The sequence below is a fragment of the Antechinus flavipes genome, chromosome 1 (assembly GCF_016432865.1).
Source record: "Antechinus flavipes isolate AdamAnt ecotype Samford, QLD, Australia chromosome 1, AdamAnt_v2, whole genome shotgun sequence".
Classification (NCBI taxonomy): domain Eukaryota; kingdom Metazoa; phylum Chordata; class Mammalia; order Dasyuromorphia; family Dasyuridae; genus Antechinus; species Antechinus flavipes.
Window position 1 is genome coordinate 530,741,134 of NC_067398.1, and position 22,972 is coordinate 530,764,105.

General features: G+C 32.2%; 1 protein-coding gene across 1 annotated transcript in view; it reads left to right on the forward strand.

The window, feature by feature from the left end:
• The window catches only part of ZNF236 (zinc finger protein 236), a 208,242-nt gene that overhangs the window by 70,819 nt on the left and 114,451 nt on the right, over positions 1–22,972 (forward strand). The window contains 4 exon segments of the mRNA XM_051970545.1: positions 8,441–8,565; positions 12,207–12,379; positions 19,655–19,801; positions 20,700–20,771. Of these exon segments, the coding sequence (XP_051826505.1) occupies positions 8,441–8,565; positions 12,207–12,379; positions 19,655–19,801; positions 20,700–20,771 (517 nt within the window).

Genomic DNA, 22,972 nt, shown 5'->3' on the forward strand with positions numbered 1-22,972 from the left:
TGAGGTGCCCTTATACCTGTCAGATTGGCTAATATGATGGGGAAAAAAAATGATAAATGTTAGAGGAAATGTGGAAAAATTGGAATACATGTATTGTTGGAGAAGTTGTGAACTGATTCAACCATTCTGAAAAGCAGTTTGGAACTATGCTGTAAAATTGCTTATCTTTTGATCCATCAATATTACTACTAGGTCTGCATCCCAGGGAAATCATTAAAAAAAAAAAAAATGGAAAAAGGCCCACATGAACATATTTGCAGTAGTTCTTTTTGTAGTGGCAAAGAATTCGAAATTGAGGGGATATCCATCAGTGGGGGAATGGCTGAACAAGTTAGGGTATATGAATGTGATGGAATACTGTTGTGTTATAAGAAATGGTGAGCAGGTGGATTTCAAAAAAAACTGAAAAGCCTTACTTGAACTGATGTAAGTGAATTGAGCAGAACCAGAAGAACATTGTACACAGTAACAAGATTTTATGATGATCAATTGTGATACACTTAGTTCTTTTTAGCAATATGGTGATCTAAGACAATGCAAAAAGACTCTTGATCGAAAATGCTGTCTATATCCAGAGGAAAAATTATAGAGTCAGAATGCAGATTGAAACATACTATGTCTACTTTTTTTGTTTTTTCTTTTTCATGGTTTAGCTCTTTTTTTTCTGATTCTTCTTTTACATCATGCCTAAGGTAGAAATATGTTTAATATAATTGTGCATGTATAAGCTATAACTGTTTACTGTCTTGGGGATGAACAAGAGTGGAAAGAATAGAAAAATATTTGGAACTCAAAATCTTATAAAAGCGAATGTTGGAAACTCTTTACCTGTAATTGGGGGGAAAAAAAAACAAACTAAAGTACTATTAAGTGGAGAAAATATTTTTAAATGTAATATGGATTAACAATGGTATAGGGTTATTATATTTGGTTAAAATGATTTTATGATATAAAAGGAGTCAGTGTCCACAGGAGGGAAGAAGACCCGGCAAATTCCATTATTCAAAGTTTCATTTATAAGGTTGAATCTTGTCTTAATGTAATTATAAAGTGTAGTTCTATTTCTAGTCTATTATGTGACTCATACAGAGTTTTGCTTAGATAAGTAGCAAAGTAATAAACCTTTATTATGTTTATAAATTTGAGATAATACATGAAAAGCCCCTAGCAAAATGCCTTTCGTATAGTAGACATTTAATGCTTTTGTTTCCTTTCTTTTCCTGTCACTAGTATTCCAGGAATTGGGATTAAGTGCTGGGGCTAAAGACATTTCCTATCCTTGTGGAGCTTACATTTTAATAGTGGAAGATATTACACTAAGGGGAACTGAAAAAGTATGGGATGGTAGAATTATAGGGAAGTGTGTTAATGCTGCATAGCTGGGAGAAAAATGAAAGTTGATGCTTTGTACTGCACTCCAAAATGGAGGCCAAAATAATTAACCAGTGAGAGAACAGAGCTGGCATGATAGATGGGTGTTTCAAGGTAAGGAGATCCAGATCCTGAGGGAGGGGTTTCAGGATTAAACTGTTGTAGAAACTTGATATGTAAGTTCAGAAAGTTAGATACTGAGTGGGGAGGGGAATGTGTCTGTAATAAGCTCTGAAACAAATGAGTTTGTTAGGATTTGCCCATTATTGGATCAATTCATGACATACCAGTGTTTTAATTCATGTATAATATTATATATTCTTGTTTAAATTTGATAATTCAAAAAATTATTTGTGATGTTTTGTAGTTAGCTAAATTTATTTTCACTACATTTAAAAAATTCTCCCCCTAAATACATGTAAAAACAATTTTTAATATTTATTAGGTTTTTTTAAAAAAAGCTTTGAGTTCTAAATTTAATCTCTTTCTTCCTTCTTCCCACTTCCCTAACATGTTAGAAATCTGGTAATAGGTTATACATATATAGTCATGTAAAGCATTTTCATATTAGTTATTTTAGGAAAGACAACTTGAACTTAAAAAAAAAAAAGAGAAAAAGAAAATGAATTCACCCCTTTCATTTTTATCTTGGTAATTTGGTTTTCTTTGTTCCTTTTAAAATTCAAATTAATTGAGATGAATGAAAAGCCTGAGAGATAGTTTCTGGGTAATTAATAATCAATTTATTAATTAGGTTAGCTGATAATAAGTCAGTGATCAGTGGTTTTTCTTGGTAACATTAAAAAAGAAGGTGCCCCAGTAGGCAAAAATCAATCCTAATTGGTAAATAATTAATGAGGGGATGGACTTCAAATGAAGAGGTAGGCTAAATCTTCAGCTACTTTTGTTGAGAACATGGTTTGATTGTGACACTCAGACACTTCCAACAATTTGTACAAAGAATCCCTCATTATCTAGACCAATCTGGTTGTTTTTTTCCTTTATAAACTGGATTCCCCTAGATTCTAACAGAGGGGCTTTAAAGACAGTGGCTTACTTCCTAAGAGTAGATTCTCCTTAGACCTTCTAGTTAGATCAGGTGCTATCCAGGATCTAAGAGCTTGTCCTGGGAGGATTTGGCCAGTCTCATCTGTTAACAATGGCCTTCAGAGATTGACTGACTGGTCTATAGGGAAATACAGGGAATTAAGGAAATTGAGGAAATAAAGGGGAAAAAATACTAAATCCCAATTTAATAATTGGTTATTTACTTAATAGAAAAATAATCACATCTCTCTGTGAGAAATGATGATTTCGCTTTTGTATTTAGTAACTAATTATTGTGTTTGGGCTAGTATTGTTCTTTTATATTTCCTAATCCAGAAATTAACCAGAGTGAGACATCTCTCTTAAAGATTTAACCATGCATCCTTTGATCCAGCAGTGTCTCTACTGAGTCTGTATCCCAAACAGATCATAAAAAAGGAAAAAGGGCCTACATTTGCCAAAAAAAATGTTTGTAGTGGCAAGGAACTGTAAACTGAGTAGATACCCATCAGTTACGGAATAACTGAATTAGTTATATGGTATATAAATGTAATGGAATATTGTTCTATAAGAAATGAGTGGGTTAATTTCAGAAAAACCTGAAAAGACTTACATGAACTGAGGCTAAAGGAAGTGAGTTAGAACCAAAAGAACATTGTATACAACAACAAGATTATGTGATGATCAACTATAATGGACTTGGCTCTTTTCAATAATGAGGTGATTCAGGGCAAATCCAATAGACTTTGAGGGAGAGAGCCATCTGCTTGCAGAGAGAAAACTGTATACTGAATGTAGATCAAAGCATAGTATTTTCACCTTTGTTGTTATTTGTTTGCTTATTTTTGTTTCTCTTTTTTTCTCTTTTGATTTGATTTTTCTTGTGCAGCATAATGAATATGGGAATATATTTAAAAGAACTGCCCATGTTTGACCTATATTAGATTGCTTACTGTCTAGGGGACAGGGAGGGAGAAAAATTTGGAACACAACATTTTGCAAAGGTGAATGTTGAAGACTATCTTTGCATGTATTTGGAAAAATAAAAAAACTATTATAAAAACAATGAAAGGTAAACAGCAAGAATGGCTATAAAACATTGCTGCAAAGGAAGTCGTGTTAAACAGATGTACCATGGTTTCAATGAAAAGCTCAGTAAAAAGATCTTACCATGCCTCTTTTTATAAGGTAATTTATGTCCATTTTATTTTTCCCTTCCCTTTTCTCCCAATATAATCTTCTTTCTGAACCCTAAATTATTCTTTATATCATCCTATCCTATTCACTTTACATGCTTACCCTCTGTGTATATATGTTCCTTCTAATTGCTCCAATAGCGAGGAAATTCTTAAGAGTTACAAGATCATCTGGCCACATAGGCATATCGAATCTCTTACTTTTTTCTTTCCTGTTTACCTTTTCATTCATGCCTCTCTTGAGTCGTATATTTGAAGATCATATTTTTTTTGGTCAGCTCTGTTCTTTTAATTAGGAATGCTTGAAAGTTCTCTATTTCATTACTTTTTTTCCCCTTTAAAGGATTATACTCAATTTTGCTTTGGTAGATGATTCTTGGTTGTAACCTTAGCTCTTTTGCCTTACAGAATATCATTATAAGTTCTCGGGTTCTTTAATGTATGAGCTGCTAAATCCTGTGTAATTTGACCATGGGGCTTTATAGTATTTGGATTGTTAGTTTTTGGCAATTGACGATATTTTTTCTCTTTAGGGCTCTGTAATTTTGCTCTGATATTTCTGGGAATTTTCATTTTGAGATATAAGGTGATTGGTGAATTTTTTCAATTTCTATTTTATCCTCTGATTTCAGAATATCAAGGCAGTTTTCCTTGGTGATTTCTTGAAATATGATGTCCTTCCTCCCTCCCCTTCCTTCTGTCCTTTTCTCCTTCCCTTCTTCCTTCCCTCCCTTCCTCCCTCTACCTCCATCCTTACTTTTTCTGTCTGTCTCTCCGACTCTGTTCCTCTTTCCATCCCTCCCTCCCTTTTTCTCTCCCTTTCTTCCTTCCCTCTTTTTTTTTTTAAATCATGGCTTCCAGGTAGTTTAGTAATTCTTAAATTCTTCTGAGTCTATTTTTCAGCTTATATTTTTTTCCCCATTGAGAAACTTTATATTCTATTTTTTCATTCTTTTGATTTTGTCTTATTGTTTCTTGATATCTTATGGAGTCATTAACTTCTACTTTTCCAATTCTGATATTGAAGGAATTATTTTTTCCCCCTGGGAACTTTTTGCAAGAAGAGAAACAACTTTTGTTAATCTAATAGGTTTGAGATATAATGTAAGAATTGTTTTAATTTGTATCTAATTATTAGTGATTTCGGATGTCCCCTCTCTATATAGCTGTAGATATTTGGCAACTTTGATTATAAATCAGTTATTGCAAATCAGTTATTCCCAGCTTAGAAATGAGACTTTTTAAAATATATGCAATCATGTAAAACATATTTCTGTATTACTCATGTTGTGAAAGAAGAATGAGCCAAAAAATAAAGTGAAAATATATTATGCTTTGATCTGTATTCAAATTCCATCATTTTCCATCATGAGCCCTTTGGAACTGTTGTGTGTCATTGTACTGCTGAAAAGATCAAAGTTATTGTTACTTGATCATTACACAGTTTTATTTTTCATTTTGTACAATGTTATCCTGTTTGTGCTCACTTCATATTACATCAGTTCATTCTAAATTTTTCTATTCTGCTTCTCATTTCTTACACACAGTAGTATTCCATTACATTCATGTCTTAACTGAAGGACATTACCTCAATTTCCAATTCTTTGCCACTACAAAAAGAGCTGTTATATTTTTGTGCCTGTGGGTCTTTTCCCCCTTTTTGTGATCTCTTTGTGATATAGAACTAGTAATAGTATTTCTAGATCAAAGGTCATGTGCAATTTTATAGCCATTTGAATATAGTTCCAAATTGCTTTATAGAATGATTATATTAGTTCCTAACTCCACCAATATTGTATCAATCTCTTAATTTTCTTATATCCTCTCCAACATTTATCATTTTTATTTTCTGTCTTATTAGTCAAACTGTTAGTTATGAGGTAGTACCTTAGAGTTTGCATTTCTTTAAATCAGTAATGATTTTGAGATTTTTAAAAATATGATTATAGTTAGCTTTAATTTCTTCATATACTTTGATTATTTATCAATTGAGGAATGACTTGTATTCTTATAAATTTGACAATTCATAACATAATTGAGAAATGAGACTGACACTTTCTGAAAAAATTATTTCTGAGCTTTCTGCTTTTCTTCTAATCTTGGTTGCATTGGTTTAACTTCTGTTAAAATCTTTTTATTTAATATAATCAAAATTAGGTGTTTGATATCTTGTAGTGCTCTCTATCTCTTATTTGGTTGTTAAGGTTTCTTAACCTTCTCTACAGATCTGACAGCAAGATTCCTTGCTCTCCTAAGTTATTTCTTAAGGTATTATCCTTTATGTCTAAATCATGTCCCCATTTTGACCATGTCTTATTATGTGGTATAAGATGTAACTCTATCCCTAGTTTCTGTCATATTATTTTCTGGTTTTCCCAGCAGTTTTTTGCAAAAAGTGAATTCTTATTCCAAAGGCTAGGATCTTTAGGTTTACCAAACATTAGATTACTAAAATTATTTACTACTAAGTCTTGGGTGCCTAATCTATTCCACTGATCAATTCATTGCTCAAAGAATTGGGTTTTATCAAACACTTGTGAGAAGATTTTTTTGCAGTCCATCTTTTATTCAGCTATCCAGATACTCTTCCGGAAATGCTGCCTTCCCCCTTCCTTCAGTTTCTCTCCCCTCCATCCCCCTTCCAATCCTCTGTTGTTTCTTGTGACCTCCAGGAACAAGTATAAATCCTTTTGATTTTTATGCTTTTTGTAACTTGGCCTCTTACTACTTTTCCAGTCTTATACTTATTTTCCTCTATGTTCTACTTTACAGTCTAGTAACCCTGATCCCTTTCTATTCACAAAGAAGGCACTCCATCTCATGACTGTGTCTTTTTCAAGCATGACTGAAATGAAACAACAAAAAATAAAGAATTTGCTCATTTAATTTAGGAAACAGCTAGATGGCACAGGAGATAGATCATTGGGCTTAGAATCATGAAGATTTATTTTCCTCAGTTCAAATATGGTCTCAGAGCTTGAAACTCTTTCTTAGTAAGTCCCTTAATCCTGTTTGCCTTACTTGGTATTTGTAAAAATGAGTTGGAAAAGGAAATGGCAAACTACTATCTTTGCCGTGAAAACCTCAGTCAAAATTTGGACACTATTGAAAACACTGAACAACAGCAACAACTCCATCAAAAGAGACTCTGTTGCATATAGACTTTGCATTGGACATCACCTGTGAAGATAGTCAAACATGACTGGCACTAATATATTTCTGTCCCTGTTTTACACCTAACTAACTAACCAGCCAACCAACCAACCAAATGAATGAATGAATGAATGAATGAATGAATGAATGAATGAATGAATGAATAAGTAAGTAAGCAAGCAAGCAAGCAAATAAATAAATAAATGGGTGGGTGGGTGGGTGGATGGATAGATAGGTAAATGAATAAATAAGATTAGGGAGTATTTTTTTTTTTTGACAGTTTTGAAGTTAACCACTTGTTAGGTCTTTAAAAAAGAGTTATAATTCTGAAAAAGTTGAAAAAGATCTTTATGGAGGCATTTTATCAAATAAAATACTTTTTTTGAATAGACAATAAGCATAAAGGTGAGATCTTATATTCTCTTTAGCTTTCAACTTATATGAGACTGTAATGATGTAGTATCCTGTAGACTATTAGCAAAGCCTTGCTTGTCTCCTTTTCATACTTTCACAAAAGTTTATTTAGATGTGTATATAATTTCTTATGAAGATTTTTGTGGATGTGTAGGTATAGTCTTAAGTCAGTTTTGTGGGGTAATAATGTCCATATTAATAAGAATAGCAACTAAAAACAAAATCATATTAGCGATGAAAATACATATTTAAGAATTATTTTTCATTTAAGAGCTATATCATAATTGCAAAATTGTTTTAATATTGGAGGAAAGCAAAAACTTATAATAATTACTGATTGGTACGTATAGAAAGTGCCTTCAGTAGATATTGCATTCAATTATTTTAAAATGTTGAAAAGAATAGAAAGGGATAATTTTCGTCAGTATATAAATGTTATCTTGTTCGACTTTGAAAGCCCTTCAAAACCTGACCTTCCTTTTCCTAACTCCCTTTCTAGTGTTCTTATACTTTAGTCCCCTCCACACACTCTACAATGAAGTGATGCTGGCCTTGTTGTTCCTCAGACATTTCATCTTATTCGGTACTTTTTCACCGTGTCCTACATATCTGGAATGCTTTCCATCCTGATCTCTGCCTTCTGGCTTCACTGCCTTCCTACAAGTCTTGGTTGGAATTCTACTTTTCTACAAGAAGCCTTTCTCAGACTCTCCTAGTACTTTACCTTTCCAGTTTAGTCTTTATCTCTCATCTCTTAATGTACCCAGTACATTATATATCTTGTTTGTAAATAGTTTGTGTGTTGCATTAGTACTTGACTTTCTTGAGGACAAGAACTCTTTTTTGCCTTTTTTTGTCAATCAGCACTTATTAAGAGCCTATTATGTGCAAGGTTCTTAGGTTACTAAGACAGGCTAAAGACAGTAAATACCCTGTCTAAATTCACAGTGCAGTACTTAATACAGCCCAGTTACATAATAAGAATTTAATAAATACTTGTTGACTCTTTCATCCTAGTAGCACCATGGCTATATGAATTTGTATGTGTGGTGTGTGTGTGTGTGTGTGTGTGTGTGTGTGTGTGTGTGTGTGTGTGTGTAAAATAAAGTTCATAGTAGCAGCACCTGCATGTTGGGTTTTGATTTCTGATTGAGGTTTATGTAAGATTCTTATGAAAAATCTGATAAACATTGTGATGAAATTAAATTTTGAATATAAAAATGAATACTAATTAAATGATGAATATTCTTTGTCATCAGGGTGTCAAGTACAAGGTCATATAATCGGAACATTGACAGAAGTGGATTCACCTATTCATGTCCACATTGTGGAAAAACCTTCCAAAAACCAAGCCAGTTAACTCGACATATTAGGATACACACAGGTACCAAAAAATGTTTTTGATTTAAAAATATTTGAAACTCTTAAATAGAAATAATCAGAAATTTATTAAGGGGCTACTTTTGATGTGTTTGATGAAACTGAGGAGAGCATTTGGCATTAAATGTTGGGGTTTGGATCATGTGTAGAATTCACAACGGCCATTGTCTTTGCCAAAAGGTAGGTTTATTTAGAAGAGATTCTAGTCAAAATGAAGAGGTAATGAAATAGATTTGGGAGACCAAGAAAAGGAGTTTGGAAGATTCCATTAAAGGAACATGCCATGAAGTGGGAGTGTCGACTCTATTGACTGGCAGCCTAAATTCATAGAGGGATTTAGCACCCTAAAAGAGTTGTTAGATTTAAGAAGGAGAAAGACACCATGAGACAGAATTACATAGTGGGTTTAACTCCAGAAGGAATTCAGCAAAGATGGTGTGGGCCATGGACAGATTTATAGGGGAAATTTAACCTTGGAGTTTGATGTAACTTGAATTTCTGATTGGATACAACAAGGTGGAGCTATCTATGACCTCCATAGAGGAGGAACTCTTTAAGGTTGAACTGATTCCCATCAATGCCCTTCTCTATATGCCTCAGGGAATAATTTTATCAGTACTACAGGCTTTCTCTTCTAACCCTAGGGACCTGGACTCATCACTATATTCAAGGCATTAAGTATTGGGTATACAAATACAATAAATGGAATGACCCTACTCATGTGCAGCTTGTGTTATTATAGAAGAGACAAGAAATAAATTCAAATAAATTTTAAATAGTTAAATGAAAGCTAAATTTAAGGGAGGGTACCAGCAATTAAGATTATCAGCAAGTGCTTCACATTAATGGTGATGTTGGAATTGTTTGAAAAAACCAGTGGGATTTCTCAAAGCAGAGTTGAGAAAAGAGTATTTTCTAGGGATTGGGAGCCATTTGGGAAAAACCTAGCGAAGGCCAGTTTATAATCATAAACTTCTGGCATTGTGTTTTGAAGTTTTAAAGTATTTAACATTATTGTGTGATTTATCTTCTAAAATTTTTATCCCCCCATTATCTGGTTTTCTTATTAGGAAGAAAAATTAAACTCTTATCTTGTATTGATGGAATCTTAAACCAGCTTGCTCTTACCCTAAGATCAAAATTCCTTAATTCTTTCTTAGATAGTTTCCTCAAATCTTCCCTGACTTTGTTTCTCCGAATCTCCCCTGACTTTGATAATAAGGGCAAGATGGGCCCTTTTAGCAGTTTCTGAGAACAGCTAGTTTAGAGTTCACCAGCTGGTTTAGAGACCCCATCAGATATGCTAAAAAGTGTTTTATTCAAGAAGGTATGTATATTTATTAAAGCAGTCATTTTTACAGTTAATTTATGTTGTAAGAAACAAAATTTCTTTAGAAGAACTCTACTGACTCACTGATCATTATTTTACATTCCTGCAAGAATGTGGGTGCCCAGGTTGGTAGACATACCTTTGAACAGCAAAGACAATGTTTTATTTCCTGTCTTGAAGAGCAAGTCTACCCTTTGATTTTCCATTAATTGGATGTTATAGAAGATACAGAATGTGAATCTCCATCTCTTCATCACTAATCCCTGCTGTCACGGAGCTTTCATTTTTATGGAGGCAAAGTTATAAAACTACCACTCCTGATTATTCTTTTCTGTCTTTTTGGATTTTGAGTTTCTAATTTAAGATTCATTTCCTCAATTTAATTTTCATAACACACTGGAAGCCAAATAAATTCCAATCCATTTCCCATGCGTTTATAGTGATCATGAAATCCTTTTTTAAATTATCAAGAAAAGGTTAAATTCAGCACACTTTTAATGCTAAAAGTATCTAATGGTCTAATTGTTTTTAAAAGGCTACTGATTTTTGTCTTAAAACTCTATTAATTTAAAATTGGATAAAACTTTTAGAGCTCATTTATTGGTTGTTTAATTTCCTTTTTTTAGATTAAGTTATTAAAGTTTCTACTACTTTCTGATAATCTGGAAAATTTATGTTTTTTGTAAATATTTATTTTCATTTAGATTGTCATTTTTATTTGCTTAACATTGAACAACATAGCTCCTAATAATTGCTATAATCCTCATTGGTGTTACATTTATTCTTATCTCACTCAGTCTCCTGGTTTCAAGAAGTACCAGCTTAAATCTCTTTTTTAGTAGGAAACTGTTCCCAATTTGTCTTAATTTGAGTATCCTCTGGTATTCTCCCCCATTGACTGAGTTTCTTGAGAACAGGGTTTGGCAAGAAACCTCTTGGAGACTTTATTCTTTCCTCATTTTGTACCAATAAGAAAAAATATATTACCATAACAACCATATCATCCTAATCTTTGGCCTTTGAGAATCTTCTAATGAATTTACAGTTCTGAGAGACCTTAGAAAAGATCTTTGCCAAAACCTTCATGCATGCTCTGAGAAGTTAAGTAGCTTGTCCAAGTTAATCAGTTATGAATGAAATAGTTACTAGATAAACAGATTTCAGTTTCTTCTATGTTTTTCAAGAGGCCTTGTCTTTTGCATTATTTTTTTTAAACATTGAACAATTTTTAAATACCATTTAAAACACTGATATACTCATGGATGCTTTGGTAACTTTGTGTGCATTGAAATGAAACGTTTGAGAAATATGAAAACATAGAGAACTTCCACAAATGTTTTAGAATATTGTTTATTAGGTTTTTGATAGACAGATAACAGATATACCAAATCTTGCAAATATGTATATATTTTAATATTCACCAACCACATTTAGATCCTATTTGTGCAGGATTGTGCTAAATGTTAAGGGAGATGCAAAAAAAAAAAAAAATGGGCTTTGTCCTTTAAAAGTTTATATTCTGGTAAGGAAGTTCACTTAGACAAATGGATACTAAATAACCATAAAAAGTAGAAATACAGAATATTACAGAATATTAGGAGAGTTGTAAGTATGGGGAGGTGATCTCTTGAGGAACACTTGAACTAGAATTTGAAGAATAAAGTAGAATTATTATATAGAGAAAGGGTTTAGAGATAAAGCATGAAAAAAAATTGAGTGGTAGAGGAAGGAAATCAAGAGATATTTTAAGACCCTATGATTTTGCTATAGCAAAGAGTAATTGAGAGCTAGTAGAGTGAAGGAAAGGCTTGAAGAAAAGTAGGTTGGGGTCAGAAGGTAGAGAGCCTTGAATGTCTAGCTAACTATTTTGATATTATTCTGTTATAATTATGAAATTTCCCTCAAATGATCAGCTTATAGATGAATGATTGTTATGGTTGTGTTTAAAAGTTCATTTGTTCAAGAGATGATAGTTTAAAAATTCACAGAAGAGAGAAAATTTTAATAACCACTAGTTTCTTAAATAGCAATTTTTTATTAAGAGCCTACTATGTGTTAGGCATTTTGCTGGTCTCTTGGCATGTAAGCACAGAAAGTGAAACAATTCCAATTCTCAAGAAGGTATAAAGATGTAAATAATTACTTATTATTAAGTGGTTAATCTTTAATGTCATATATTTTTATTGAGAGAAACTGTAGAGTGTTTTTTTTTTTTTTTTTGTTAACATGGACTTTTTTTTTTTCTTTATGTCATATTGTAGTGACTTGAGCTTCCCCAATTATGGGATTGTGTTTTTGTAATTTTTACATTTTAGGTGAAAGGCCTTTTAAATGTAGTGAATGTGGAAAAGCTTTTAACCAGAAGGGGGCATTGCAGACCCATATGATTAAGCATACTGGTGAAAAACCCCATGCCTGTGCCTTTTGTCCCGCGGCCTTTTCTCAAAAAGGAAATCTTCAGTCACATATACAGCGAGTTCATTCAGAGGTAAGTTTACTAGATAGTGATATGTTATTATAAATGGACTCTTTTTATATGCTCATTTTTTTTTTACATATAGAATCAGAATTAATAATTGAGTAGTCTATAAATTTTACATCAAATTACCATTTTTATTTTTTACTATTTATTGGAAACATTGAATTAATTGAGTGAGTAGAATAATATTTCAATATTTATTTCAACTGGTATATCTATTTGAAAAATGAATGTCACACGTGTTGATGGTAATAAAAATATATCAGTATAGGACTTTAGAATCTCAATTCCTTTGAGGAAGTTAAAATATTGATGTGAAAAAGGAAAATAAAATTAGAAAAAGTAATTAATAAAATGCATGTATTATAATTGTATTGCTTTGAATATTAATTAATCTTTCATTTCTCCACTGGACTTGTAATTTATTCTATATCTGCTATATAATTAGAGATATCTGCTATCTCTGATGAATGAATTAATAACTCTATTAGGCAATTGTTTAATTATTTGATTATGTAATGTTTTTTAGGTTTTTTCATTTTGGGTGAAAGTTATTTTAGTCATGTTAATTTATTTAACTGAATGCAAAAAATTACTTTTATAGTATTTTAAAATATATGAAGTAATTTTTCTGTTTTTATTATAGTCAAGTATATCTTAATTTTCCTTGAATGTCATTGCATTATTTAGTCACATATTCTGTTTATTAGTAGAAAATATATTTTTTTATCTGAGCATTTTCCAGCACTGTTGAAGAAGTCTAATTGTCCAAACTAGAATGAAACCTAGAAATTAATTAATTTTACCCTCTTTTATTGCACACGAGATGCATAAACTTGTTTAACATCACCCACTTATATCTAGCATTAGAACCCAGATATTCTATCAAGGATTTCGCCTTTCATCATGAAATCCACCTTTTAATTTTTTTTTTTTCAAAATTAGAGTTGTTTTGTGCTTTAAAAATGTATACTTTTAACTTTTTACATATTTCACTATTAATTCATAGTTTAATTAGATATATTTTAATTAGCCTAAGGATGAATATTATAATTTGATAGAAACCTCAAAACTATATCAGAATAAATCTATCTGGGCAAATATAATCTTTCCCCAAAACTTTCTGTGAGAACATCCAATAGGTTTGATTGGAAATGTAATTAGCTAGAAATAGGAGTTTAAATGTGAAATTGTAGAGGTAGAATTGACTTGGAGTGATTTGGGAGACTTCAAGTTTGTATGTTTAATATATTAGACTACCTACCATCTAGGGGAGGAGGCGGGAAGGAAGGAGGAGAAAAGTTGGAACAGAAGGTTTTGCAAGAGTCAGTGTTGAAAAATTACCCATGTATATGTTTTGTAAATATAAACAAATATAATAAAAAATAAAATACACATACATACAAAATTTGTATGTTTATCTGACTATATGCTGTGATATATGCACTTGTCAAAAATGCAGAAGATTAGGAGGGTATGATTTGAAGAGAGAAGAATCTTTTTTTTGAACATGTTGCGTTTGAGTTGCCCATCTAATATTCTGTTTGAAATGTTCACTAGTCAGTAACTACTGTGTGGTCTTGAGGTCAATAGTAGAGATGATAATTAAACTAATGGGAATTGATGAGGTCAGTAAAACAGAATGTAGAACGAGAAGTCCAGGACTAATTTTGGAATTTATCCAGATTTAGAGGGTGAGGGATGGATGATGATGATGATGCAATAAAGGAATAGTCAAGACAGGAGGACAACTGGGAACAGTGTCACAAAAACCTAGAATAGAGGTATATAGGGAGGGAAGATAGAAAATGACAGCATATGTGGCAGAGGTCAAAAAAGAATTAGATTTGAGAAATTTGGTTTCATTTTTAGAGAAAGCAATTATAGTTGATTGATGAAATCAGAAGCCAGATTGCAAAGGTCTGAACTGTGATAGGAGACACAGAGAAAGCAACAAGAGCAGATAGTTTTTTTTTTCCCCTAGAAACTTCATTATGAAATTTTAATAGTGCTTTTCCCCTGATGTTCCTAGCTGTTACTACCTTGTATTTATTTCATACTAACTTTGTATGTATGCACACATATTACTTCTCAGGATAGAAGGTGAGATCCTTGAGGAAAGCGACTTTTCATTTTTGTTTATGTAAGCACTTAGTAAATGCTTATTGATTAATTCAGGAAATACATATTAGTTGAATTTTTAAAAATATATTAATCTGTTTATGCTCCCCCTTTCTGGTTTTATTATGGCCAGCAGTCATTTTTAGAACCATCCAGTCTAGTATTTTTCAGTCTTTATTCAGATTATACTATAAACCAATAAAATATCCGAGTTTAAAAAATCCTAGACTGCTATGCCCCTCCCTAAATTTCAGAGGGTGGGAACTGGAGGAGGGAATAGGGGCAGATTAGACCAAAGGGAAAAAGTGGTATAAAAATCATCAAATTTTAGAATGAAATGGCATGTCAGTAGCTATTTTGGCAACTAGTTGATATAATGATTCAGAGTGGTAGACTTGGAGTCGGGAAGACTTAAGTTCAAATTCTGCCTGCAGATTTCACTAGCTGAACAAGTCACTTAACCTCTTTCAGCTTCAGTTTCCTCATCTGTAGGATAATAATAGAATCTACTTCACAGAGCTTTTGTGAGGGTCAAATGAAATGTATGTAACATTTTGCAAACCCTAAAGTGCTCTATAAATGCTTTTTTGGTTATTATTTTTCAACACAATCCATATCCAAAAGGAATTTTTACTATACCACACTCATGAAATGGTTATATAGCTTTATTTGAAGACTGCAGTAAAACATTCTGCTTTTTTGAGGGTAGCTCATTCTACTTTTGGACCCTTCTAAAGTTTGAGTTGTTCTTATCATCAAATGTATATTTACTCTTTTTTTTAACCAAGTATAAATTTACCTTTTTAGATCCTCTCTATAACTCCTAGTTTTGTTTTCTGGGACAAAGCAGAAACAAGCCTAATTATTCACTCACACAATAGCTCTACAAATATTTAAAGATAGCGTCCATATTTCCCTTTCTCTTCTGTAGGCTAAACATTCTCAGTTCTTTCAGAAAATCTCTATGTGGTATAGATTTAAGGCCTTTCAACATTCTGGTTGCCTTTCTCAGGACACTTTCTGCCTTTTTTATATTCTTATTAAACTGGCACCCAGAAATAAACACAGTACTGCAAACGTAGTCTTAGTGAGCTAGATTGTAGAAAGATAATTATTTCCATATTTTTGACAACTTTTTTTTTTTTTTTAAAGGAGTGTGCCTGTTGGGTTTCTTAATGTTGGGTTTTTAAATTCTTTCAAATTTTAATGCTATGATTTTCAACATTCATTTTTGTGTTAAATTTTTGAGTTCCATTTTTTCTCCTCTTTTATGTTTCCTCTCACCAAAACAGCAAGCAATTGGATATGCATTTTATGTGTACTATCAGTTTTTAACCCATTTTCTTATGAATCATGGAGGGGAAATCAGATCAAAAGGGGAAAAATGAGAAAGAAAAAACAAAACAAAAAGGTGAAAATAGTATACTTTGATCCATATTAAGTCTCTATAGTTTTTTCTATGGATGTCGATGACATTTTCCTTCCAAAATCTTTTGGAATTATCTTGGATCACTGTGAGTCAATTATTGTTGAACATCACTCAATCTGTTACTGTGTATAGTGTTTTCCTGGTTCTATTCTCTCACTTAGCATCAGTTCATGTAAATCTTTCTAGGCTTTTCTGAAATCAGCCTGTTCATCATTTCCTATAGAACGCATTCTTATAGGTCACATGCCATTATATTCATGTATTATAAGTTGTTTAGCCATTCTCTAATTCATGGACATCCCTTCAATTTCAAATTCTTTGCCACCACAAAAAGCTTGACAAACATTTTTGCACACGTGGATCCTTTTCCCTTCTTTATGATCTCTTTGGGATTAAAGACACAGTAGAGACACTGCTGGATCAAAAGTTATGCACAGTTGATAGCCCGTTGATTACAGTTCCAAATTGCTCTCTATAATGGCTTGGATTAGTATACAGCTCCACCAACGATGCAATAGTGTACCCAACTGTGCCTCTGTTATTGTACCCAAAGATCACATTAGTTTTGAGGGCTGCCACATCATACTGCTAGCTTAGCTGATACTTGAAAAGTTGATTTTTTGAACTTATGTATGACTTCTAGATTTATATCTCTTCTTAACCTATTCTTTATGCTAGTTAAGTAATTCTGCTATTGCACAGAACTGTTCATTTGCTCAAAAATTTTGTGATGTCCTGTCTCTTACTAGATTGAAATGCAAACTACTTATCTTGTATTCAGGATCCTCTACTACCAGGCTCCCATTTAATTTTTCAGCCTTATTTTAATCAGCCTTTTCATTTTCTTATTTTCATTCCCATTGCTAATGCCTGTGTTCTGAGTTTGTTCCTCTCCTTGCCTTGCTTGCTGCAATAACTCATTGCCCATTATAACATCTAGTGCCCCAAATTGAAGTAGTGTGTTGTCTAATTTCTTCTTTGCTTCTCTGTACCTCTCTATATTCAAATGCCACTTAACATTTAAAGATAAAATTGTAACTTTATTGTAGAAGTTAATAAATTTATTTTAATTTATATTTGTTAATTTGCATGTTCTTGTATACATGTTGAAGGTTTTGTTGTTGTTGTTGTTTTTTCATTTAAATTTCAGCACAGGTGCTACCTTCATGAAAGCGCTTCTTAAGCCATTAGGTAGAAGTTTTCTTTCTTTAATTTGTTTTTATGCTCTTCCTTACACTTAATGTATTCTCATTTGTATTAAATTTGCTTGTATATACTTAACCCTTTGGTGCCTTGGCAACTCACTACATAATGTACAACAGAGGTTAATTGGGAATGGTAAAAATATCCTCACCAGAAATGTAAAGGACATCCATTAAATCAGAGGTTTGGACCCCTCCCCCCACTCAAAAAAAAAAAAAACCTATGGTTATACTAGGAGATGATTATTTGTTGAACATTTGTATTGTAGCCTTACAGTATTGACAATTTCATTTTCTTTTTCACTGTCTTTAGGATTGTATGTAAATTTCTGAAATGTTTCATTGAAATTGTGATTCCATTAAGATACATATGATGAAACTTGGTTTTTAATAATATACATACAAAGCTGTTAAAAGTTGATATTTGAGTAAACATGGAAGAAGAATTTATTATAAATGAGGAGATTCTACAGGTGGTCTTTTTATGTATGGTTTGTAAATTGCATCAGACCTAAGAATATGTAAGACCTCCTCACTGAGATCAAAAATGATTTAAAACAGATCAACAGTCTTCATATCAAAAAGGGCTGTACCATGCTGTTTTTCAGAATTGGCCTGTTTGTAGATGTTTATCTGACATACATTCAAGATGGAGATTAAGTAGGAACCAGAATTGAATATGAAGGATGAGAATTCAGGCTATAATATATTTGAGAAATTACTCATTTCTTTCAGTAATCCTAAATTGCTCCTTAACCAAAAAACTAATCTTTCCAACACCAGTAATCTTATGATGGTTGTGATTTTGCTACTGTAAATTCAATTATTACCTCTATTTAGATGTTTCCTAAATCTTATGTCCAGCCATGTTAACTTATTTGTAGCTCTTGTTCGGCATTAACAACTGCCTCGTAGACAGCTTAACTTGAGGCTTCCCTAACTCAGCATATCCAAAATGGAATTTATTATTTGCATCTTCTCTCTGACAGATGTCTCTCTAGAAGTCACTGTTATTCTAATCAGGCTTGCAACCCTATAGTTATCCTAAGTTTTTAACTTTTGTTCCTTGTCCCATTTCTAGTCATTGCCTGAGCATTGTCAGCTGCCAACATAGCATCCTTTGCATCTGTCTCCCTTTGTACTCAAGCTTACTGAGACCTTAGTCCAGAACCACTGTCACATTTTACATGGATTGTTATATTAGATGCAGAACTGGTTTCAAAGTATACAATTTCTTGCCTTTTTAATTCATCCTTTTTTCTTCAAGCACAAGTCTGTTCATGTTATTTTTCTCTCAGAAATCTTTAGTGGCTCCCCGTTGCCTTTAGGATAACACTCAAAGCCCCTTAAGCTGGCATTTAAGGCTTACTCCTGTGTGATTGCAACTTACCTCTCCAGCTTTATCTCATAGTATTCCTCCTTACTTACTATATTCTTGCTCAGATAGTCTTATTAGTTGTCCCCTGTACTTGACATTCTTGGAATTTGTTCCTTCACATCTACTTTTTTAGAATCTTTTATGTCCTCCTGTGCTCCATTTCAAATTTTACCTCCTGTAAAGTCTTTCCCAATCCCATCAGTTGTTAATATCTCTTACCTTGTTTTTACTTATCTTATGTTCATCTGTCAGTAAATTTTTAAGCTCCACAAGGACAGGGAAGTTTTGAGGCTTTTTTGGGTTTTGAATCCAAAGAGCTTAGCCCAATAGTATCTTGTACATAGTACCAATGTTTTTCCAGTGATATTCTATATTCAGAAGTCATATTATACTGTGTCCTTCAAAGATTTCGAAGTTGAGAATTATTGAAAGAGCCATTGAGAAGGAAATCATATCTATGAGCACATGCTTTAGTGTGAATTTCAAAATATTAATACAAATGGGGAATTATGCAAGAGAATTGGTATAAAGGATAATATTAAAGAAATGTATTTTTGCAAAAGATGGCCTAAGCACATAGTGAAGAGATATGACTATGTTCTCTGCTTTTATCCTAGCAATATTAAGAGAAGGCAGCCAGCATATTGGTGGATCTCTCTATTAAATATTACATTTAACAAAGTTGAGGGTAGGAAGGCATCAAAGAATAGTTCTTTATTCTTGCCATATGACCAGCATGGTTTTTGTGTTTTTGTTTTTATTTTTTTTCTTTGATATCTTGGCACAATCTTGGCACAATTTTTTGTTTGTAATATGTTCCAAGAATTGAAAAGGTTAGTAAGGTTGGATTGCAATCAGAGAGGGAACATAAACATCATTGAGCTGTTGGAATATTTTATAATTTTTATGTCTTGATATCTATTTCATGTTAAAATACATGAAATGTAAGGTTGACATTCATTTTAAATAAAATCAGGCAAAAATTCTCTCCCCATCCCCCACCAAAGTGGGGTTGTTTTTCTTAGTTTTATTTAGCAGGGAAAATTCATGGAATTTGTTGTTTTAGTTATGTTTGCTATAATTTAATTATGATTAATTAATTGAATAAATAATTGTAATAATCTTAATTGTTCTTTTCTAAAACAATTCTTTAGGTTAAGAATGGTCCTACATATAATTGCACAGAATGTAGCTGTATATTCAAAAGTTTAGGTAGCTTAAATACTCACATCAGCAAGATGCATATGGGTGGACCACAGAATTCTGCAAGTTCTACTACAGAGACCACTCATGTTACAACGGTAATGTAGTTTATAAAAGCATGTACTGATAGTTCTTGCTTTGTGTAAATGACTTATTCATAGACTTTTACATAGATTTTTATGTAATTCAAATTTGCATAGGAAGGGAGGGAGATAAGAAAGGAGAAGTGCCTCTGTGGCAGGGAGGGACTTATATGTTTCAAGGACACTTGGGGACAGAGCAGAGAAAACAGGAACAGAAACATATGAGATCCAGATCCAGCCATTGCAATCCTGGCTAGAATCATGAGAAAAAAGGGGTGGGCAGTCAGGGAAAATGGAATGGAAGGGAAAGATAGAGGGAGGAAAGAGAGAGAGAGAGAGAAAGTGGGGGAAAGGAAGAGAAAGAGAGGGAGGGAAGGAGAGATACGCACACACATACAGAGCCAGACAGAGAGAAAGAGAGAAAGTATGTAAAGTAAAATTGGATAATGCAAGTTTATGTAAAAAAAAGCTAAAATTGTATGTGAATCTGTTGTCTGTTTTAATTATGTTGTATGAATATTTTAGATATTTACTAAGTTAAATGTCTTCGTGAAGGGATATTCTTGATCTTTGGTTACTAAAAGATAAGTTATATTTCTTTGTTTAAAGAACTACTAATTGACCACAGTTAATAGACTTTTATCAGAATTAGAGAAATTAAATATGACATAACCATTCATTTACAGAAATCATATAGTAACAGTGAAATTGATTAATAATAAATAATTATCTCCTTTATCCATAAATGAGGAAGTTATTTTTCTTTAGTAGTTAAATTTTCCATTGTCCAAAGTGAAAAACTTTCCTAAATTATTTATGCTTTGTGGGAACAAAGTAGTTATTTCTAATCCTTGTTCTTTCTTTCATTTTCTTTCTTTCTTTTTTTTTTTTTTTTTGTTGCTTTTATTTTTAGGATTCAATATCCCAGTCCCAAAGTACTGCTTCTAATACACTGTTACAACCAGTTGATAATAAATGGAAAAATGTAAGTATAGAATTATATAAGTAACATTAAGAGTGAAATGGCCCCGGCAGTTATGAGATAATATCAAGTTTTACTTTATGCTTATTGATAAAACTAATTATAAATATTAGATTTCTGTTAAATGGATAGACTCCTACTTGTAATAGAAATATATCTACAATTGTAATAGCATGGATTTGTGAGACGACAAATAGGGATTTGAGATATAGTAATTGTGGATTAGAGCAAATTCAATTGACACATGTGGTGTTGAATATCCTGAACTAATAGTGAATTAATTACTGGAGTAAGAAACTTTTTTCCTATCAAGGAGACAAAATCATTTAAATGACTCATTTAATATTTTTTAAATCACATAATTTGGAGATTTATCTATATCTGTGTTTTATATTGTGTCAATATACAAACTATTTCCACAGTCATTATAGTCCATAATTGATATAGTATCTAATAAATGGTATGTAAGTACATATTTAAGGTTCAATCCTTATTATTTATGTCATGATTCTTAGTGACCCTATTTGGAGTTTTATTAGCAGAAGAACTGTAGTGATTTGTCATTTCCTTCTCTAGCTCATTTTATAGATGAGGAAACAGAGATAAACAGGGTTAACTGATTTGCCCAGAGTCACACAGTGTAAATGTGTAAAGCTGGATTTGAAAACAAGAATATGAGTCTTCCAGACTCCAGGCGTGATACTCTACCTACCATACTACCTAACTACCCTTTTAAGGTGCTTAGATTGTAATAAATTATATTGTGTGTGTGTGTGTGTGTGTGTGTGTGTGTGTGTGTGTGTGTGCGCGCGTGCGTGTGTGCTTGTGTATACTCTGCAAAAAATGTAGGGTTAGGAGCTAGTAAATATCTGAGACCAGATCTGAACTTGGGTCTTCTTGACTCTAGGCCTGGCATTCTATCCACTATCACCTAAATAATATTTGGCTTTATGTAATTTACATTCTCAATGGGGAAACTATATATAATCACATTTAAAATATGTACAAAGCCGGTTCTGGATAAACTTTGGGGAGAAGAGTCATTCAGGAAAAATTTCATATAGAAGTTTACACTTGAGGTGTCTTGAAGGAAATTTGGTGAGTCTAAGAAACAGAAATGAATAAGATAATTCAAGACATAAGGAAGATAGCACTACATGACCAGACAAGAAATAGAATATGTTTGTGAATAACAAGAATACCATTATGACTGTTAAGAAGACTAATGTTTTTTTAAAGTTGGAAAGATAAGATAGGGCCAGGTTGCAAGAACAGAAAAGCATGGATGTGTTACAATTTTCATTCAGATGACTGGAGAAAATGCTCACATTAATAAAATTAGATACATTTAAATATTTAAGGATGGATGTGATATTTTATTCCTAGTTTACAATTTAAGAATGATGAATATTAAACTCTAAGATATAGAGCATTCATTTTATATGATGATTTGGAAGAAATAGAAGAAGAAAGGGGAAAAGGTACTAAAAAAAGAAAGTAGTCAAAGAACCATATTAGACTTTTTTATGATTGCATTTGAGGTAAGCTATGCTAATCATACATTGGCTTTTAGTGTTGGGTACACTTTTCTTTTGGACTGTGATTTGAGAATCAATAATTATGATACAACTTAGTTATATAAAGAGTTGCTTAGAGCATAGTATAGTTAAGGGACTTATTTGAGATCACACAGCCCATGTTTATCAGACGTGGGACTTGAGCCCAAATCTTCCTATATAAGATATATAAGATTTGCTTCATATTTGTTATCCCTTTCTGCTTTTTATAATTGGTTATTATCTGTTAATGTTCTTTTAAGACTGGTTTTCTTAACCTTTTTTCTTTAGTGGACTTCTTTGGTAAGAACCTCTTCATAATGGTGTTTTTGAATACATAAATCAAATACACAGGATTACAGTGGAAACCAATTATATTTAAGTAAAAATGTAGTTTCTCCCCCCCCCCCCAATCTAACTTCACAGATGCTGTGAAATCTTTTCATACATCTTCTTTAGGTCTGTGCACCCCATTGTTTTAAAGGGAAAATGCTTTTAAAATCAAAATTATTGAACACTTTTTAAAAAATGGGAAACTTGATTTTATTATGATCTATTTCTATTCCTAACTTTATTTTTACACCTCAGATTTTAATTTTAAAGGAAAAGTTTAATTTACCATGAACTTATAAATGATTTAGGTATGTG